Source organism: Micrasema longulum, unplaced genomic scaffold (genome assembly GCF_059751315.1).
Source record: "Micrasema longulum isolate JH-2025_06_02 unplaced genomic scaffold, ASM5975131v1 h1tg000357l, whole genome shotgun sequence".
Lineage (NCBI taxonomy): Eukaryota > Metazoa > Arthropoda > Insecta > Trichoptera > Brachycentridae > Micrasema > Micrasema longulum.
The window spans coordinates 151,847-172,613 of NW_028277559.1; the positions used below are offsets into that span (position 1 = coordinate 151,847).

The window sequence follows — 20,767 nt, forward strand, 5'->3', positions numbered from 1 at the left end:
AATTTAACGTTTACTTTGCCCAGCTAATAAGGGTACATACGCCGTTCCAAGATAGGATATCACAATATTTAACAAATTAATAGAGAGCACAAACTAATAAAATATAAACTTCCTTGTGTACACATTTTGATACATATACATACACACATACATATATATACACATATGTATATAAACACACATATATACGCATGTACATTTCATTTTTCATTTAATTTTTTTTTGCACAACAATAGGCAAGGAGGCCCAATTACAGTTGTGAATTACATCAAAGAACACCCAGGCTTGAGATAAATCACATTTATTTTTTTGTGTTCTCACCGGGAATCGAACCCGGAACCTTCCGTGTGTGAATCAAGCGTCTTGACCACTACACCACGGAGGCCGCCATAAACACACACGTACATACACACCCATGCGCATACACATACATAAATTCATAAAACATAAACAATTTTTTTATAATGCGAAACTTCATGGTTGCCATCTGTACAAATATTTCTTTAAATTTTTCTTTATTTCCATATTTTATTTTCGACATCCAGTAAGAATCTCCAATCCGTGGCATGCATCAACTTTTCTGACTCCCTACGACCAATGTCATGAAAGAGCGAGGTCAACACCTTCCGCAACTTGACAACACTCCCGTCTTTCTACGGTTCTGGCAAAAGGTTATGGACCTTTTTGCCTACATAATAAAGTTGTCTCGATGCCAGAACAGTGTTAACCCCTTCATTTAGTATCAGATCCCTATTAGAATATCTTGTATTGTAGTTGTGGTTGACGCTTGGGTAAATGTCTTTATTTATGTGTGTAACCACTATCGTTCTCAATATATACTGTTGAATAATATTCAGTACTCTGAATTCTTTGGAAAACAAGTCACTTGGATAGTGAAATGTTTTTTTTTAAATCACTTGGATTAAAGATTTCTGTGCAATTGCTACAGGTTCAAGGACGGTTTTTGTGCAAGCTCTTCAACAAATTAGATTGATTTATAAATATGTATTTTAACTTTGGACAGACGCAGACGCTGACGATGCTGAAATATAATAAATCTAGTAATGCCAAAGTGTGAATCTCGTAGATGAAATGTAAACTTTTATGAATTCAAAATGCATCGAAGACACTAATTTGTTTTTATATTTTTATTTTTTTAGGTGAAACTTGACATTAGGAGGCCTCCGAGTAAACGTAAGTCATTCATAATTTTTCATTGTATTTTTTTTATAAACTAATTATTTGAATGTAATACACATTACGCTACGCAAAAAACCGGACCTTGGCGAATTACCAAGGCTTTTGGATTATAATCAGCAATACTTTTATGGGAATAAAACATAAATGTTTAACTTTAGAAATTTCATTGATTATCAAAAGACAACTTTGGCAATATTTACAATGGCGAATAATGGCGAATAAGCATGTACGAAGGCTCCGCATTTAAAATGAAACTAAAAAACAGAAAAACAGAACTGCGGCGCTCGACGCAGGTGAAATGCCTCCCGCTTCCCCCGCGAACGCCACTGTCTGTCCAGATTACCGCGCTCACCGGATAAGCGGGGGTTCGGATAAGCGAGGCCCTACTGTAGTATCAAAGTTTTAATAGAAATTAATAAAAATTAGGCTTTTTATAAAATATGTCATATTGACATTGGTTTGTTTTAAACATATTATGGTGTGATTCAATTTTTTTTTCCGGAACAATACATTTTATTTAAATATGATTGCAGTCGTAGTTTCACCGTCTTTTCATAATACTCTTCTATGCTTTCAAAAAAAATTATCCAACTTTTCTAAAGTTAGCGTTATTTGAATTTTATAAAAATATCAACCCCTCCTACACACGTATAATATCGTATTCCACAAATGGTCGATTTTTGATTTTTATGTAATTCGTCTTTTTATACTATTTTTATATCTTTTGTTCAAACGAAGAAAAACAAATATTTTGCAATTAGTTACGTTTTTCTTGAAACGCACATTGTAGTATCTCATATTTTATAAAAAGCATACTATTGTATGAACACTTGCGATATTTTTCACGGGATAAAAGAGATGACTGGGAGCGGCGTCAATATCAGTTGAAGTTGTATTCTCTGGACTGGATGTTGGTGGTGATGTTCCGCAACGTGCATTGTTTTTTCATATTTTTAAATAGCATTTTTCGTATATTGTTTTTACATAAAAAATCCCGTTTTTGCAAAAAATAAAAGAATTTAGCTAACTAGATCACAAAAACGTGATCAAGCCTTAAAGGCTTAATCTGCACTACGTACAATAGAAACTTCAGCAACAGATTTATCGTATAATAACCAAAGCCCATATTTGCATGAAAGACATTAAATAAACCTGTTATTAATATTCTATTTGTTTGCTTTCTGTAGAAATATTTGATTTTCGCTATAATATACAGAACAACGACGTATTTTATCGTAAATGCTTCTTACAATTATACATATTCATAGTTTGTGAGCGTAAAAAAATTGTCGAATGTTACGGATTTTTTTTTCAATTAAATCCGATGTTTAATGCTGTAAATTATCCATGGTATGATATCGTAAATTAATTTTTACAAAAATGTCAAAGTTTTTTAAAAGCTTTTATGAAAAATAAATTTAAAAAAATACAAAAAAATACAATTAAAAAAAATTCGATCTACATTAATATTTGCACAAAAATTTCTTTCAGTCCTTCTTTAAAATTGTGTTTTTGGGTTACGATAATATACGAAAATGGTGTTGATATATTAGTTAAAATGTTGCAGTAAAACAGCAAATATTTTCTTGCAAACTAGAATTCATACAACCAATGGTTTTATTAAGTCAAAGTGTAGATGTTTGTGTTTTTTTTTTTAAATAAATACAAGTTCGTCATGTAGATTGACTCAATAATAGACTCAAAATAGCAAATTGACATGTTGCATGATATTTCACTTGCAAATCTACTCCATGTATAAATCGTCAACATCACAAAAATGTCGTCAAAGGTACTTTTATATCAGTAAGATGAGAAAATATTGAGCCTGATTATTTAACTTCATCCATGTCAGCTCCCTAAGTTGAGCATATGGTGTGCGTGAAATTTCTCCAAGCTTCTCTATCTGTGGCTAACTCCTGTGTGTTCTCCAAAGTTGGGTCTGCGTTCCTCAGTTCAGATATGAACTGCCGACGTGTCAGCCGTGGACGTTCAGGACCACGAGAACCTGATGCCTCGTAAAATTGGTAATTATGGTTGTGACTCAGGAGACTTCCATAATATATGGCCCAGGCAGCCGTATCGCCTCCGCTTGGTGACGGCTGTCACCGAAAGTTGTCTGTTGTCTTATTGTAGCTGTATTATTTAAATTAGTAATCAGTTACCACAACACATACAATAGTCTAGAGGGGTAAATAAGGAGCTTTTAATTTATCATCATCCCCCTTTGCCCACCACCTGATGCAAAGGACACTTCGTTGGTTAACCGAATGCAGCATAGTTCAATTATCTGTTACGTGAACGTAAGATGATCAGTCTTACGCTTCTAATGCCAATCCAGGAACATTAAAAAGTTGCATTAAAATAACATTTAAAATAAATATTTCACGTCCATCCTGCCCTGGACCCAACCCAGCACCTTAAAAATGCTGGACAAACATGGCAACTACTACGCAATAAGGCAAACTTATCTCTACTGGATTTCCTTATTTAGGGTTTTTACCCTAGAGCAGCCATCGAGTCAAAAATACTCGTCCAGGAAAGACGTGAATTATTGATTTTAAAGACAAACCAGTTCAAAAAATGGAAATCTAAAATTTTGTAGTCTATTCTGGTACCTGAAGCGTAACACCAATCACCTTGCCTTAATGTAACAGATAAAAAACTACGTTGCATTTGGTTTACTAATGCAGTTCTCCATGATTTTATGAATGGTTGTTTTTCCATAAAATATTAGTTGCATTGTTTTACTTATTTATTTTAATGATGAACGATTTGTTTTTTCGTTTCAGTCTTTTTCCTGAACAAAAAAGTATACTTACATCTAAAATAAAATGAAAACAGGGATCGAAAATAAAAACACTTTTATGTTTTATTTCTTACATATTTTTTTATTTATACATAAAGCATTGACAAAATCACGTAACAATGTCACTGTTAAGCATTATTTTATAAATATAAAACTTAGCTCTAACTAACATTCACTTACTCTAGTATCAGGAAAACATTCCTTTATCATTACTTTTTACATATTCAATTGTGTCCGCTTTCGTATGTAGTATCAGTCATCTTACATTGAGACTAAAAACTATGACGTCATAACAACAAAAAAAAAACAAATAGTATTCTTAATTGACTCAAATTTATTTGTAATATACAATGTTATAAATATTAAGTAAGTATTGAAAACAATGATTAAATCTTTCACTCATTAGTTCTACAATCCTATTTTTTTTTCTATGTATCAAAAGCTTGATAATGATATGTTTTGATAATGTTTCAATGTAGAAATTATGACAAAAGAATCGTTTTGTAGAAGGAGTTTCCTTAATTTCAATTTGAAATTAGATTTTTTTTTATTACGGTTTTTCAGAAGTTTCAAGAACCATATATACTCTTTTAAGATTTAGAAAAAATAAACTGTTTTAAAATTATAACAAATTTAAATGTTTCATTTCTAAAAAAACCGTTTTATTAAAAAATTTATTGAATTTTTAATTATTGGTTTTTAAATACATAAAATCTTTCCACTTTTATGTTTTGCATAGTAAACAAAAAATATTTTTGGGTTCAATGTGAGGTATTTTAAATATCAATGTTACATAAAATTAACAAATTATAAAATAAATTTTATATAAATTTTACATAATAAATATATAGGCAAAAACTTTGACGCGCATACTTCAGTGATAAGAGACACTTTATGTTTATAAATATCAATGATTATGATAAAATTTTAAATAAACTTATGAATGAAACTTCTTGGTTTAGTTTTACTTTTATTATTTTGACCAACGAGCGCTTTCAGAGACAAAGACAGTCTTGAAGATGCCTACTTAGGCGTAAGCGCTCGTTAATCAAAATAATAAAAAGTAAAACTAAACCCAGAAGTTTCATTGATAAGTTTAGTAATAATTTTATCATAATCATTAACAATGAAGTTTTATCAAGAATTATCAATAAAAAACATTATTACTATTTATAAATGTCACTTTTACTTTCCATTAATCGAGATATTATGTATGTTTTCTGAAAACGATGTCTTTATATTTGTACAAATAAAATTTATAATCCTCGTTGCAAACTGATATTAAATAAGATCATTTACTTTATTTAATTAAGTTTGTAAAGTTCAATAAATAAAAAAAGGTTTCAATTACCAATTTGATTTAAGTTATAATGTTGGAATTACAGGGTAGGCGTAACAACTATCGTATTAAAAATAAATGTTTCAAAAAAGACCTTTCTTGGCGAACATTTTTTAAAGAAAAAATAATAATTATGGAATAGTTCATTTTCGGCAGCTTTTATACAAATTATAATGATAAGTTTAAAAAAATCTTAACGATTGACGAGAAATATGCGTTGCGTACTAAAAAATGTACGCTTTAAAAATGATGGTATGGGTAGATGTTTGAAATATAACCTACTTTGGCGACGATATTACGTATCCTACTTTGCTCAAGGAAATGAAAGATTTTACAACTTTTTTTACTCGTAAAAACCCTAAAAATTGTGGTTTCACAAGCTTTTTAATGTAATTATTAAAGAATTAAGAATTTAATTCGCTTTAATAAATCTCACAAAACGTAGTGTAGGTATATACGTACAATACATTTTTGATAATAAATGTTGTTCTTGGACACGTTATCGACTATGTTTAGGACTAAGGTTTCAAAAGAAGAATTTTCGCCTAAGTTGTTTTATCATTCTTAACGTGTTTTTAATCAATTACATATTAATTCGTCTTATGTACATTCTGGTTAATGGATTTGACTTGAAAATGCCTATCAGATTGACAATTTTTTCAAACATAAATATGTATTTGATTCACGAAATTGGTTTAGAAAACAAAAAAATCTAGTTTGGAGGCTTGTCACTAACACAATGAATTCTTTGCAGACGGTGTAAATTAGTTCTAATTCAATTGAATGCAGCAAAAACAAACATTTATGTAATGTTTTGAAGCACTTAACACACTCCTTATTGTCACTTAGAATACTTTTCATTGTCTTTCGTTCGTAAGTATTAAAGTTCTTTCCGCGTTGCGTGTCCAATAAGAAGGCAAGCGTTACAACATACTGCAAGGAGTAATAATTTTGAGAAACTGCTTCTTTCGGCTCCATTATAGTAGTCGTCTTGTTCCATTTGCCGAGTTCCCTGAAGTTTGAGATCTGGAAAAAGATTAGAAAACGTTACATTTCTTACATTCCTGGGCTTAATCACATTCGTTTACAAAGCAAACATCCGCACGAAAGTAAAATTATTCGTTGGTAATTACGTTTTACATTTGTTCAACGTTTTATTTTGTAAGCAAACCTTACAAACTTGCGTATTCTTGATGCCACGCCGCGACGTACGGAGTTGCGCGCTTATCGTCATATCTAATGAGTGTATACAAAATATTTTTGCTAATTAACATAGTGAAATTGATTACACAATAAATACCTTGGGTTCCTGGGATAACGTTGTTTATGTCATTTGTTTCCATCATATTAGAAGCTTTTCTATTTATACCTAGTAAAAGAAACACAGTAATTAGATTACATTCATTATTTTTCCTAATTTCTTAAAGCTTTGACAGACTTATTTTTATATTATTTATTGTTTCAGCATTTACTTTGTAGAAAAACATTTTAAATTTATTTAAAATAAAACATTTTGTAATTGTTTATCACATACGAGTTTAATATAACAAAACTATTAGTTTCGGGTATTCTGAATTACCCATCGTAAGGTGTAAATATAAACTTAACTAAATATACAGAATGCAAACGCAAACGAGTGGAGGCGTATTAAAAAAAAAAAAAAAAAATACAGAATAGTATTTAGGTACTGATAGATACCAAGCGAAATTAAGCTGTATTTTTTAGTTGGTTTTTTAATTTTGGTTTGCCTTTTTTGCCATACTGGCCACACTCTATTATTTATTGTTACAGCATTAACTTTGTGAAAAAACATTTTAAATTACTTTTTATTTTTATAAAACACTTTTTTTTTTTATCACACACAAGTTCAATATAAAAACATTACTAGTTTGACTATATTTATACCCGACAATGGATAATTCAGAATAGCTAAAACCTTGTAGCGTAAACGTGTATGTGGTAAAACATTGAAAGTGTTTTATTTTAAATAAATTTTAAGACTTTTTAAAAATAAGTTATAACTAAAAATAAATTAAATTAATAATCAGTTAAAATAAATATTTTTTTATGGTATGTTCATAGTTTGTTTTAATGCAGATATACATATATGAAAAATATACTGGCTCAGTAAAATAGTTAAGAAGCAAATCACTAATATTGTTAAGAAGCAAAAATCTTGTTTGAATGAAATAAATAGGAATAAAAATTATTATTTCTGTTTATTGAAATAACTATTTGTTATCATAAGTTTTATATAATCACGAATACTAAAAATTTGTATGCCAAATAAACTTAAAAGTAGTTCAATTTGATCTCCATTTGGCTATATCAATAGACTAAAAACAACATTTATTTGAAATAATATTTTTTTAAACAGCCCAGGAGGCCTAAATACATAGACACAGGTTTAAGAAATATCACTTTTTTTCTGCTCTCGCCGTGAATTGAGCCCGGAATTTTCCGTGTGAATCAAGCATCTTACCCATTGCACCACGAAGTCCACTAATAAAAGTAAATTATGTACTTCTGTCTACACAATTTCAATCTTAAGATATGACTAATTTTTATCAGTCTATAAATAATGTTTAAAATAAAATAAAGTATTTTCTTACGGTAAACTTTTATGGTTCCATCTGTGTCTCCTAGGGAATTTTTCGACACACATTTGTATGTGCCATAATCTCCTTCCGTCATCATTTTCACTGTCAGTTTCATGTGCATCTTATACACGTTATCCGACAAATGTGACTCAAACTTTCCACCTATAAAACGGCTCATAGAATTAATCAAACATAATCCAGTGTAATATTAAGTAACATTGAAAGGTGGAGAATTTGCGCCTTTATTATACCTTGGGGTACGATTTCTCCCTTTTCCCTAGTCCAATAATTTATAGATTTTGGATAAGCTTCCGAGTTACATTCTAGAGTTAGTGGCATTCCTTCTATGGCACCAACTAGTTGGTTTTGAATCCAAATCATAGGTGGAACTGAAAAAAAAGCATAATTAATTTAATATTCGTTAATAATTAATCTGCTAATATTTTTAAACATAAAAGTGGATTATTTTTTAAAAAATGTAAATATTTAAGCTTCCAACTTTGTTTTTAACCAATAATTTTTATTTTTCACCGACCGGTTTCAAAGCAAACAAGCTTCTTTGTTAAGGTTTACGCTACTAACTAGAAACCGGTCGCTGAAAAATAAAAATTAGTGGTTAAAAACAAAGTTGTTTTATTTATTTTATTATAATGAATAACACAAAGTTAGTGCTTCAAATATAAACTTTATATTTAAGTTTCCACCTGTATTTTGTCAGTCGAATATGTATTAATTTTAACATATTTAAAAAATTTAACTTTAATAACCTAATTGAAACAATTTTTTTTTAAAAAACATTCGCGTTTTTATGACTGACAAATTGCACACGACTTGTAAATAACTTATTTTTAGAAATGGATATCAAGATGTGATAACGCAGGGTGCGAACCTCAAACCTTTGATCTGTGAGTCCGCAATCTTAGCCACGGGAACACAACCCGGTTTATTTTTTGACTCTTTTGTATTGCTTTTTATAGTTATTAATATTTTTTGTATATTTTTTTCTGTATTTTTTTTGTTAAATCTACGCTATGTTTATTAAAGTCGATAAATTAAAAAAAAATACAAAGTTTAGCAGATGGATGATTAAATATAGGCAGAATATTTAATGGTAATCACTGTGTTAAGTTGTCACTTAACCCAGCCAATGACAGGTTATCAGCATGCCTAGACTTCCATATTTCCTTCTTTAAAATGTTCTTCTTCACTGTTTAAATATAAAATTATATTTTATATTGAAATCTTGTCCTTTTCTCCTTCTCTATGATTACCGAATGGGGCTTCTGGCTACTATCCGTGGCCCTGTTATAGGTCCTGTCAGATATACAGATCTGGTTGCTTCTTAAAAGAATTTCAAGGCTTTTAAAAAGTTTTGTAATCATTTCGGCGAATTGATCATGTCCAATCAATTTAATCCCAGTCAGTGAAGAATTCACTTATCTCTTTTCTCAATCCAATGAAGTATATATATGTACTTGAGGATTACTTTCTTTCAGCACAAAGATGCTAAGGCTACCAGATTTCAGAGTTCCTTCGGGTAGCTTTTTTCGTTTGACAACGAGCAAATTTTCCGTGAATGTAGGCAACGCCAAGGAGACTTATGTCTTCAGATGCGATGTGCGGTATGTGGTGCACAAGCTGTTTCTCGTGTTTATGAATGTATTGTACTCCATTACTTTATTGCCCTTGTCTGTCTTTGCTGCATGGTTTTATGTTCATTTTTTTCAGTTTCTTGTGTATATGTTTTTTCGTGAAACTGTTGTTATTGGCTTAGGCCGTTTATATAATAAATTAATAAATGTGTAACCAATTTTGAGATTCTATGTCGTCAGATTTACAACGAACGGTATCGTGCTGAAATGCATAGTTAGAGGTTTCTAGAGTGAATTTGAAGTTTATGACCTGCTATTACTTTGTATGCTTATAAAATCAAATACATTGTGAGTGCATGCAATGTAATTCGATTCCTGAGAATCCAATTGTGAGGCAGTATAAAGTAACGGCATGGTGTAAAGTTTCTAGCGAAAAGTTCTTTTATATTGTGTTATTCTAAGAAAAATAAGTCTTGACGTATTTACTATGGAATAAATGAATCGATAAATACCAGGAAGAAATAAAATATTACAACATAATTTGAAACTGTTAAGATATTTGGTTTTAGATCGATAATTTGAACAAACCACGGAGTAAGAAATCATTATAAAATGTAACTTTTTAATTCGCGTTTTTAACGTTTTTTCAATTTGAAGAAACGTTATACTACTTCTGGATCGTAAATCTCTTACATATTTTGACTCGTATGAAGACTCATCTTCCTTTCATAGTTTTACTTCCCTTACTAAACGTAGAAGCATTTCTGATTTGCCTTTACTCTTCAAAATTTTAAACAATTCTATCCATAGCCCATATCTCTAGGAGCGTATTTCAATCAATTGTCCCGTAAAGTCAACACGACAAGTTCATTTTTTTATAATTCATTGCTAAATATAAATACCTTCAAAACTAGTATCGTAGTTGCTCCTACGTTTAGATATTTTTAATACAAAATTTTGTGACTTAAAAAAAAACTTTTTAAAACATTTGTCAGTGCGTAATAAGTTTATGTTCCTTTAATTATGTTTATTTTATTATAATATAAAAATTTTTAATCTGTCAAATATATTATGAAAATCCCTCTCCTCCACTCCTCCACTCTTCCATCTATTTTCTAATCCCGTAACCTTCTTACGAGCTTTTTTTTTCTCATGTCTTATATAATATATTATTTTTCTCTTTACTGTGTAATATGTTCTCTCATTATATTTGTGAAAAACTTTAACTGGATGTATCTACTATTTTTTATATTTTTTATTCTTATAAATCAACTGTTGTTTTTTCTTAATAAAAAAATAATAAACTAAAAAAAATAAAATATATATATAGTCTTCGGAGAGCACTCCTTTCATGAACGGGTGATACCCAACTAACCCATGTTACTCTAATAACATTTTTTTTCTTGGTCTAGTTGATTCTGAAATTAAATATTTTATAATGCAATACAATTTTCATACAGATTTAATATATTAACGTTTCTCATTACGTAAAATGAAAACTAATCTTGTGTACCATAATCTGGAATGACGTTTTAGAATGACGAATTTTCCATTTTTATTAGTAAATAAATTAATAATAAATATTCCTAAAATTACAAATAAAATTAGAATATGTACCTACAACCTTCATTTCAAAATACTCCGATTCGGTAGTTTTTTAGTAACTTATTTTTTTTGCACCACAACAGGCCAAGGAGGCTCAATAGCCGTGGTGAATTACATACCAGAATACCCAGGGTTGAGAATAACCACATTGAAAGCCCCATCCACTTACCCAGATCCGTTTTAAAGGTCTTGTGGCCTATTTTTAGATCAGCACATTGCATAAACATTGTTTTTTAGCTTAACTGAACAGTAAATTTTAAATTTTTGGTGTACAAAAGATTCGCGTTTTTTTTTAGAATAATCACACTTAATTTATGTTTTCTTACCAAGAATCGAACCCGGAACTTTCCATACGTAAGTCAAGTATCTTAACCAGTTAGCCACGGAGGCTGCCAACTAACAAAATCAACTGTTTTTTTCCCACTTAAAAACAAATATTGAAACAAAACCTTACATTACATAGCATACAAACATAGCATAAAACATAATAAAATAAAATAAATAAGAATCCCACATGTCACTTCTTTTAGACATCAGGTGTTGTCGAAATAATAATTTATTCAAAACCTGCATTATGATTTTCAAATAAGGCTGTGAATCAGTTTATAAATTTAGTTTTTACAACAAAACAAATATGTTGTTAATTAAATAATACAATAAAGAAAAGTGAGATAGGTTTTCTTTAAAAAGTTTTGAATGTGGTTGTGGTCAAGTAGGATAGTGTCGCGGACTTACAGATCGGAGGTCCGAAATAAGTCAGAGGTTTAAAATCCAATTTCCAGCAAGTTTATCACAATTTTTAAAAGTGACATATTAACTATGGACTCCAACGTTGAAATATCTTACCAAATCATATGAATTTTAATGAAACCTCGCTACGACATTGCAAACAATCATTAAATGTAAATCGCGTTTATTTTGGTTTTGGCGCAATGTTATGTTGGATTCTAGTGTAACTAAAATGTATGTAATTCTATTTAGTGTTTCCATTGAGCTGAATGTCTACCTAACCTTACCAATTCTAACACCAAAAAAAGTCAATTGGATTTACTTTGGTTTTGGTCCAATGTCACCCAAAACGTCCTAGCATTAAGGTTTTTTATTGGGTTGGTAAGCCCTCTATTCTCTTTGGAAAATGTTTACCAGAGGGACTTAATGAAATAACTCGGAAACTTACAATGCACCGTGAGCATAATTCTCTTGCTGATGGTTGGCGGTACACCATTGGACGCAATACACAAGTATGCACCCATGTGTAGGCGGCTCACACGACTTATGTTCAGAACGGGACCTTCCACTGTAACCACTGTTAAACAAATAAAAATCATTAAATTACAAATAAATTCAAGCACAAATGTAACAAAAACAGTAAAACCACAAAAACTACATACTCGTACAATTTTTTGAGTTAATCCTTATAGGCATCGCCTTCAAATCGTTTTACAATTTTATACTTTTATAAATAAGTATTAATAATCAGTGTTATAAACGATATTGTCTGAAAATGTTTGAAGACAATACTAGATTCTACCCCAATCAATATTGTTATTTATCAAAACAGATTGGAAAAGATTTACAGGGCATTAAACCTGTCTTTTGCTGATTCAAATTATCATTTTAGACACTGTGTAGAATTCACCCTTTTCTCTTTGCTTAAATATTCACATTTCCTCAACTCTTTTACTTGTTTACTTTTTTAAGTAAAATGACTTTTATTGATGTGGGTAAGATTAATCTAGCTTTATTTTTTTACATATAATGCAACAAAAATAAACAGATGGAAGAATAACAATATGTGCATGTTCGAACATTTGCAGTATGATGAATATTACACAGTCGGTAAATGACCTGTAAAACTAGACAATGACAGGTCGTAAATCCTACAAATGCCTGGAATTTCTTATTCCTTTCTCTAAAATTGTAGCAATGTCTGTTAAAATATGTTAAATATTATTGTTAGACCTAGAATCTTAAGCGTAATAGCTTCGGCAATGCCCTTGTCAATATTTATATATCTTATATATAAATATATGATTGTGTCAGTCATGCACGGGCCTGTTTCATACGTATCGTGCCAATCCACTCGGTCCGGTAAAATACGGGTGGGCAGATATGGATTTATTATTTTCTTCTCCGGTTTAATTTATTTAATTTCAACTCATGGAAAAATAGTGCTAAAAGAAATCGAGTGGAGATTAGTCGGCCTCATGGTGTACAGTTTTGTGTATGAAAACGATGATAAATGCCGATTGATAAAAGTAATAATTTAAAAAATTATGATCAGTCGACCTTATTGGTCTTTTATCTTACTCGCGAGTTTTTGTTGTGGCGTGGTGACCGGCCAAACTCGTGCATAGAAATTTCAGACCTATTTTCGAAGCAAATAGGAGTAACATTTTTGTTTGTAGAAATTTTGATGCTCAAATCAATGAACTGAAAGGAACGGCGACATACAAAAAGACACAGTTTGCCTATTTTTATTTGTATAGCGCCATCTTTGTCATTCACACACTCATTCTACACTGGACGCGTGCAACAGAGATGACGTTATACAAAATCGACAGTCTCTTTCGTAAGGCCGTCGGCCGATGCTTTACGTTAATACGGAATACGATACAGCTCTCAAATACTTTAACGTTACATTTCGCGGTAAAAACTCAATTTGAATTAGTTATATATGCTTTAAGTTATCTTGTTCAACGTTAATAATCGCGTGCTTATAAAACTGTTTTTGTATTTATTTATCTTTTGCACCACAACAGGCCTTGAGGCCCAATAACAGTGGTGATTTATAGCACAGTACACCTGGGTTTGAGAAAAATCACATTTAACTTTTGTTTTTTTACCGGGAAACGAACCCGGAATCTTTGGTGTGTAAATCAATCGTCTTAAACACTACACCATGGAGGCCGTCGAAACATTTTATGTGGTTTTTGAAGCATTATTCTGAGTGACAGATTGCTCTTTATTACATTCAGATTGCTCCAAATAGCAAAAAATAAACTGTGCGGCTCGAAAGGGCAAGATTTCACAGTGCCCATGATCCTAATTAATCAAACGAGGCCAGCAAGGACAATAAACGAGGCCCAAAGGACCAATTGTATGAGGACCGAAGGGCCAAATTTCTTAGCATGTAACAGTTGGCTAGTCGCCGATTACTTGCTAATATGTTTACTATTATCGCAAGGTTCTTTGTTTCAGTTCCGACTAGCTATGAGATTACTGTGTTATTTTCTTTTTTGTTACATGTGTTTTTTTGTTGGATGATACTAGAATAATTCAAATGAAAAATCATTAATGAAAAATAAAAATTACTTAATAAACAAAACTCTTTATTATTGAAAAACACGAAATTTTATCTCAAATATTCAAAAACTATGTTGAAAAATGAACCTTATCGGTGTTAGTATTTACTATTTGTATTTTATATTTTAACAAACATATCTTTACAAATGATTACTTAACAAACCTAGAAGAAGTTTTTGAAATATTATACAAGAACAAAAGAAAATGTACTAAATAATTAAGAAATATTAGAAATAAAACAGACGGAAAATAACAATTTACATATTATTAATTAGCACATAATAAAAGCAAAAGTCCTATTTTGAATTTATTCTCCCTCTCTAAACCCATATTTTGACCTCCCGCTCTACTCTTATATTCTTTATCACATCCACTGACCCCTCACTGTTTACATAATTATGCTGTTTGTAATTAACCCCGTAGAAAGCAATGTGTTGTCGAAACTAGTTGGTTTATTAATAAAAAAATATTGTGATGCAAAGAAGACTAAGTTATTTTTATCTATTGATTAATACTCAAACGAGTAAAAGATAAAATAAAATAGTTTAATAAGTCATTAATAATAAATTACTCACAGCGGTTGAAGGGATAATTATAGTGAGAAGGCGCAAGCTATTAATACGTTTTTGGAAACATTCAATAAGGGGTGAATTATTTGAAAATGCTTCTTTAATTCCTAATTACCTAACACAAAAAACTATTTTTATTTTTTGTGTAATAAAAAAACAAATGTAACATTTAACTAGTTCAAACTGTCGGAGTCGCAGTTATTCACATCTTGCTGGAGAGTGTTATTCTATAAAATGCCGCAAAATGCCCAGTTGTAATCCGCCGCCAGCACTATTGACTAGTCCAAGTCGCTAGCATCCACGTTGCGAACCCTGGACAATGAGATCACAATTATCACGGTGTGATCACAGCAAATAACGAGAAGATGCAAGGCGAGTTTCTGACGCCTCAAAACTAGAACCTACCAGGAAAGGTAACTCCGACAGGAAAATCCACCAGAGAAAGCAACGGGAAACGCTTTGGCAAATATATCCAATAAGAAGAATTGAGGGCCGGTTTTAAGTAGCGTGGGACAGAAATGCTTTCTCTGCAGTGATCGCCAATGTCGGAGGGTTGATAATACACCGGAAGAAAAAAAAAACTTATTTTCTGCTATGAATAGAATTACGAATTCTCATAAAAATGAAATAATTTTAGATGGTCAAATAAATAACAACATAAACGGATCCAAAAACATTATTTGTTTTCAAAATCAAATAGTTCATTCTGTTGAAAAATTATTATTTATATACTAACTAACTAACTAACCATCACGCCATTTCCCCGGAGGGGTAGGCAGAGAGGATAGAACGCCACACCACTCTGTCCTGGCACACTTCCTTTGCTTCCTTCACATTCATACATCTTCTCATGCACGCACGTCGATTATTCCGACTTTTCACATGACCACTTTCAAGAATTTGTTGTACTTGATCATGCCATGTCTTTCTCGGCCTTCCTCGACTTCTACAACCAGACACATTCGCATCATAAATCTTTTTAGCCGTTCTTTCACCATTCATTCGCTCCACATGACCGAACCATCGCAAAAGACCTTTCTTAATTTTGTCGATAATGCTTAACTCAGCCTTGCATTCTGCTCTAATTTCGACATTAGGGCACCTATCATACATTGTTTTTCCGCACATTCGCCTGAGGGATCGCATTTCAACAGCATTCAGTCTACTTTCGTCCCTTTTTTTCCAACTCCATGCTTCGCTTCCATACATTAGGGTTGGTACCAGAACTCCATTATGAACTGCTAATTTAGCCTCTTGCGATAGACACTTATTTGCTACGACAGACTTTAAGGCACCATTAACTCTGTTACCGGCACTAACCCTCCTTTCAATATCCTTGTCCATATTTCCATCTCTAGTAAACATACTACCCAGATAAACAAATTCTTTGACCTGTTTCAAACTATCTCCATTCACTACAATCTTACATTCAGTCATAGTTACATTTCTTTCAAAGACCATGACGTTCGACTTTTGTACATTCATTAGCAAATCACTCTCCTTGCACACTTCGTAAACCTTTGTAACCAAGGATTGCAGTTCCTCTTCGCTGTCAGCTAGGAGGACTGCGTCATTTATATCATTTCTCAATACTCCTCAGGGGCAATGAATAAATTACACAGGTAAGTAAAAATATTGGTTGTAATAGTAAAATATATAACATAAAAAAAAAAAAAAAGAATGACTGTTTCCTCAGCATATCGTTAATGTTATTGACTACCTTTCTATTGATCTTAAATCATACCTTGACTTCAAAAAGTGCGGCTTCAAATACTTTTGAAAAATTTGTAGGGCCCGAGAGAAATATTATCTTTTTAATGAAATTGTATTTTTTAATATGTTATATTTTAAAATGAGCGTATGGATATTTAGACCCATCTTGGATAATATCCAAATAATTGAAATATGTTTAATAAAATGTAATCGGTTTTCTTTAATATATTTTTTTACGTATATGTCCATTACAAAATATATTATCTTGATTCTTACATACGTTTTTTCAAGTCAATAAAATAAGAAGTATAAATAAGACATAAATATGATATGTAAATATAACAACCACATAAAGGTACATACATAAAATATGAAAATGTTGAAAAAGCAAAAGACTTTTGGATCGAAAAAATTCCTTAGAGACGTTAAAAATATTAATGTCTTAAGTAACATTATTAAATTTCTTAACGAGGTAGCGCTTCCAAAAGGCATAAACATTGATGAAGTTTTTGACGATAAGGAATTGATGATAAGAAAAATAATTATGTTCCTGTGAATGCGTGTATTATATTTTATTCATAATGCGGTAGATTACAAAAATGCGAGTAGCGATAATTATTTGGTAAAATGTCTAGTGCTTTCTAAGACTTATTTATGTGTAAAAAAAGATTCAGAAAAGAAAATAATATAATGGTGTAGGATTCAGTCATACCTGTAAAGGAACGTGTTTCGTTTGATCAAGGAGCTTTGTTAAAATAATAATGATTGTCGTCTTTATCCGTAAGCCTACTCTCAAAAGAAATTAAGGTTATATGGTCACTGAATATATAAAATACAAATTTTATCTGAACTTTGGAAAGAACGAATTTTACAGTGCTAAAAAATATTAGGTAGAATGACAATATTTTAATAAATGTTTATTCCCTCTTTAATTATTATTTCTTGTTCGGTGGAAGTGGACAATATCACAAATTATATATTCTCTTTTTTTTCAGAAAAAATATTGTAATAAGCCTTAAAAAAATGTTATATTAACAAAAAAAACAAGGAAAAACGTTTCGATAAACCTTTTATTTATTTTTCGTGAAAAAGCGTTTAGACTTATTGTTATAATAAACCTTTAATTACAATGAAAAAAAATGTTGAAATTAAATTCTAGATTGGATTTTATTTTATTGATTTTGTATGGTTTCAAAATAATTTCGGTTTCTTGTGTACTAAAAAACCTCTGCCCTTGAATGAAATGAGTCGTGTTTTATATAGATGAAAAAGTAGAACTGGAAGGGGCTCCGATTGCAATGGGAAGTTAACTTTAAAAATTAAATATTTTTTTCAGTGCGAAAACATATGTATTAGCATGTGGTGGTCTCTGATATAGTGGTCAAGGTGCTTGACTCACACACGGAAAGTTCAAGGTTCGAATTCCGGTGAGAACACAAAATTTAAATTTGGTTTTTCTCAAGCCTGGGTGTTCTTTGATGTAATTCACCACTGTCATTGGGCCTCCTGCCCTGTTGTGGTGCAAAAATTACACAGTAAAAAACAATATATATTTATACAAATTTTATTAGTCAGTTAATTGTAATTAAAGTTTTTTTAAAAAAAAAGGTTTTTCTTTATTATTTAAATTTTGTATATAAAATTAGTTTTTACTAGACAACTGAAAATAAATCTGTTAATTTTCTATTTTAATTGAGACCAGAATACATAGGATTTGAAAAAAAATATGAATTTAACAACAAAATAAGCAACCATAAAGTTTGTAAATATTCAGCGATACAATTTAACAAACATATATATTTAATTACAATTTATCCCAGGGTATATTATATAATTATATGTTAATAGAATAATTAAATATGATAAACGAGCCTTTTGCAGGTACAGTGAACCAACTAACAAAATGGTAAAACTTTTGTATTCAAAGTTTTAACTTTGTGAATTTTCTGTTTTTTTGTTGAACGCGGTTGTTTTGTACATAAAAAAACAAAGAAAATAAGGTGTTCAGATTATAACAGAAATGCAATGAGTTTTTTCACGTGTAAAATTAAAGTGACATTATTTCTAAACGAATTATATAAATATGTCAATATATTATTATGTTTCCATCATGTGCATATTATAAATAATCACTGATTTACTTTAATTGAGCACTAATGCATACACACAATGATATCACACAAGTTTTAAGCTTTGAAGCAAGAACCTAATTTCGTCATTATTGCGCTACAGATAAAATCGTGTGTAATAATGTATTTAGTGATTTTGAAATTGAAACGACGCCAACGACTATTTCGTTTAGACGGAAATATAAATTCTTCTCCAAATCAGTCAATGTTGGTTAAGCGATGTGTAATGAATGTACTATAGTGAAATGTATCTAACAATTGAATAAAGCAGTTGTAACAAATTGATTGATGCTTTTAAAAAAATTGTTTCTTTAATAAGATAAGTAAAACAATAAAGACATGGAAATGTATATAATTATTTACAGTAAGTACCTTATTTATCTACACTTTTTCTTAAACATTCTTGTATCTGGTGCCGAAGTGGTATTATATATTTTTAAAGAGTAAAATGAATTATGCTGATGAAAAAATAAACATAACGTGTTATTTTATATTTTTTCCAACGTAATAAGACTACCAAATGCATTTGGCCAAATCTCATTCCTTGTTTAATATTTCCAGAAATGTGTTTAAGGTGGGTGCAATATGTTATACGCAATTGTGCGAAGGCGTAATGACCCCCTATGAGGTTGGAATGGCTTAGTTACGAAAGTATACCAAGGGGTAGAAAAAGGAATTTTCAGTATGAAGGGGAAAATATTACGCAACCTGTGATACAATGATTTTTTCCGAATTTTATTTCCTTATTCCAACCTCAAGTAGAGATAAAATGTAATGTTTTCATGTGATAACTGCATTTTTTGTATTTGAATGTAAGAATCTTTATGTATTTTGTTGGTGAAAATATTGCGGTAGAAAATCTAAATTATTTATTTAAATTTACTAGATCTTTTTCCCAACTTTTATTATTTTGGCCTCACACACGTACGTATAGTTTAAAAAGCCAGAGGAAGTTCGTTTATTTTAAAATATACACATGAAAATCTAAATTATTAAAGTTAATATTAACTTTAATAATTTATATTTGCAAACAAAACTAGCTTTCACATCGTGATATTGATTATTTTATCATATTGATTCAAATCAATATTTTTTAAACATTAGATACATAAAACGCTTTAGAGCAATAAGTGTACAATAGTTAAAAATAATGTGAGAATAAGTATTGATTTAAATATTGTATTAGACTGTGTTAGTCATAGAACTAAGTAAAATAAATAAATAAACAAACAAAAATATTAGAAGGTAGATTTTTTCAAATATTTTTTTTTTTAAATTATAATCAAAACGCACAATTTATGCTGGCTATAAAAAAATAAAGACTAAAGTTTCAAGTGGAATTTCAAACCATTCGACAGCATTGTTTCATCATTTAACAATTGTTCCAAATATCAATTTAATTTTCTGAAACTTAGTATGCGATCAAATGCCTTATGTTGAAGTTGAACCCCAACTATCCGGATATGAATAAATTCGGATACTTGGATTCACCATAAATTAAGGCAGTTTTGGAAGAAAACGCAAAATGTTATGTACGATATCTTTTTAATTGCATTAAAAATAATACAGAAAATTATAATAACATTAATAATTTACTAAAACACGTCCAGTAATTTAATTGCGTTTACGAAGAAACTCGTTTACCAGCAGCTCCCTTTTCATTGGGTATTACAAAATCTCCATTTTTTTTATTTCCCCTAAGCGATCCGGGTATTTGGCAATCCAGATAACTCAAGTTCGGATAAACGGAGTGCTGCTGTATTTTAAAACCCTTACTTATCAATTTTTAGCACCATGGTCCACGCATGATAATTTTTCCCCTTGCACCCCCTGGATGGTATGAAGGTTCTAAGGTAACTTGGATATTCAGCTTAGGGTGCGTGAAATTTTTAACCACAATCAACCCCG

General features: G+C 30.4%; 1 protein-coding gene across 1 annotated transcript in view; it reads right to left on the reverse strand.

The window, feature by feature from the left end:
- Nucleotides 1–5,384: 5,384 nt before the first annotated feature.
- Nucleotides 5,385–20,767, reverse strand: part of LOC148282229 (neurotrimin-like) — a 131,643-nt gene continuing 116,260 nt past the window's right edge. The window contains exons 5-9 of the mRNA XM_088225413.1: nucleotides 12,320–12,448; nucleotides 8,197–8,334; nucleotides 7,958–8,107; nucleotides 6,646–6,714; nucleotides 5,385–6,371 (exon numbers count right to left, since the gene is read on the reverse strand). Of these exons, the coding sequence (XP_088081539.1) occupies nucleotides 6,226–6,371; nucleotides 6,646–6,714; nucleotides 7,958–8,107; nucleotides 8,197–8,334; nucleotides 12,320–12,448 (632 nt within the window). The 3' untranslated portion in view covers nucleotides 5,385–6,225. The remainder of the gene's footprint in view (nucleotides 6,372–6,645; nucleotides 6,715–7,957; nucleotides 8,108–8,196; nucleotides 8,335–12,319; nucleotides 12,449–20,767) is intronic.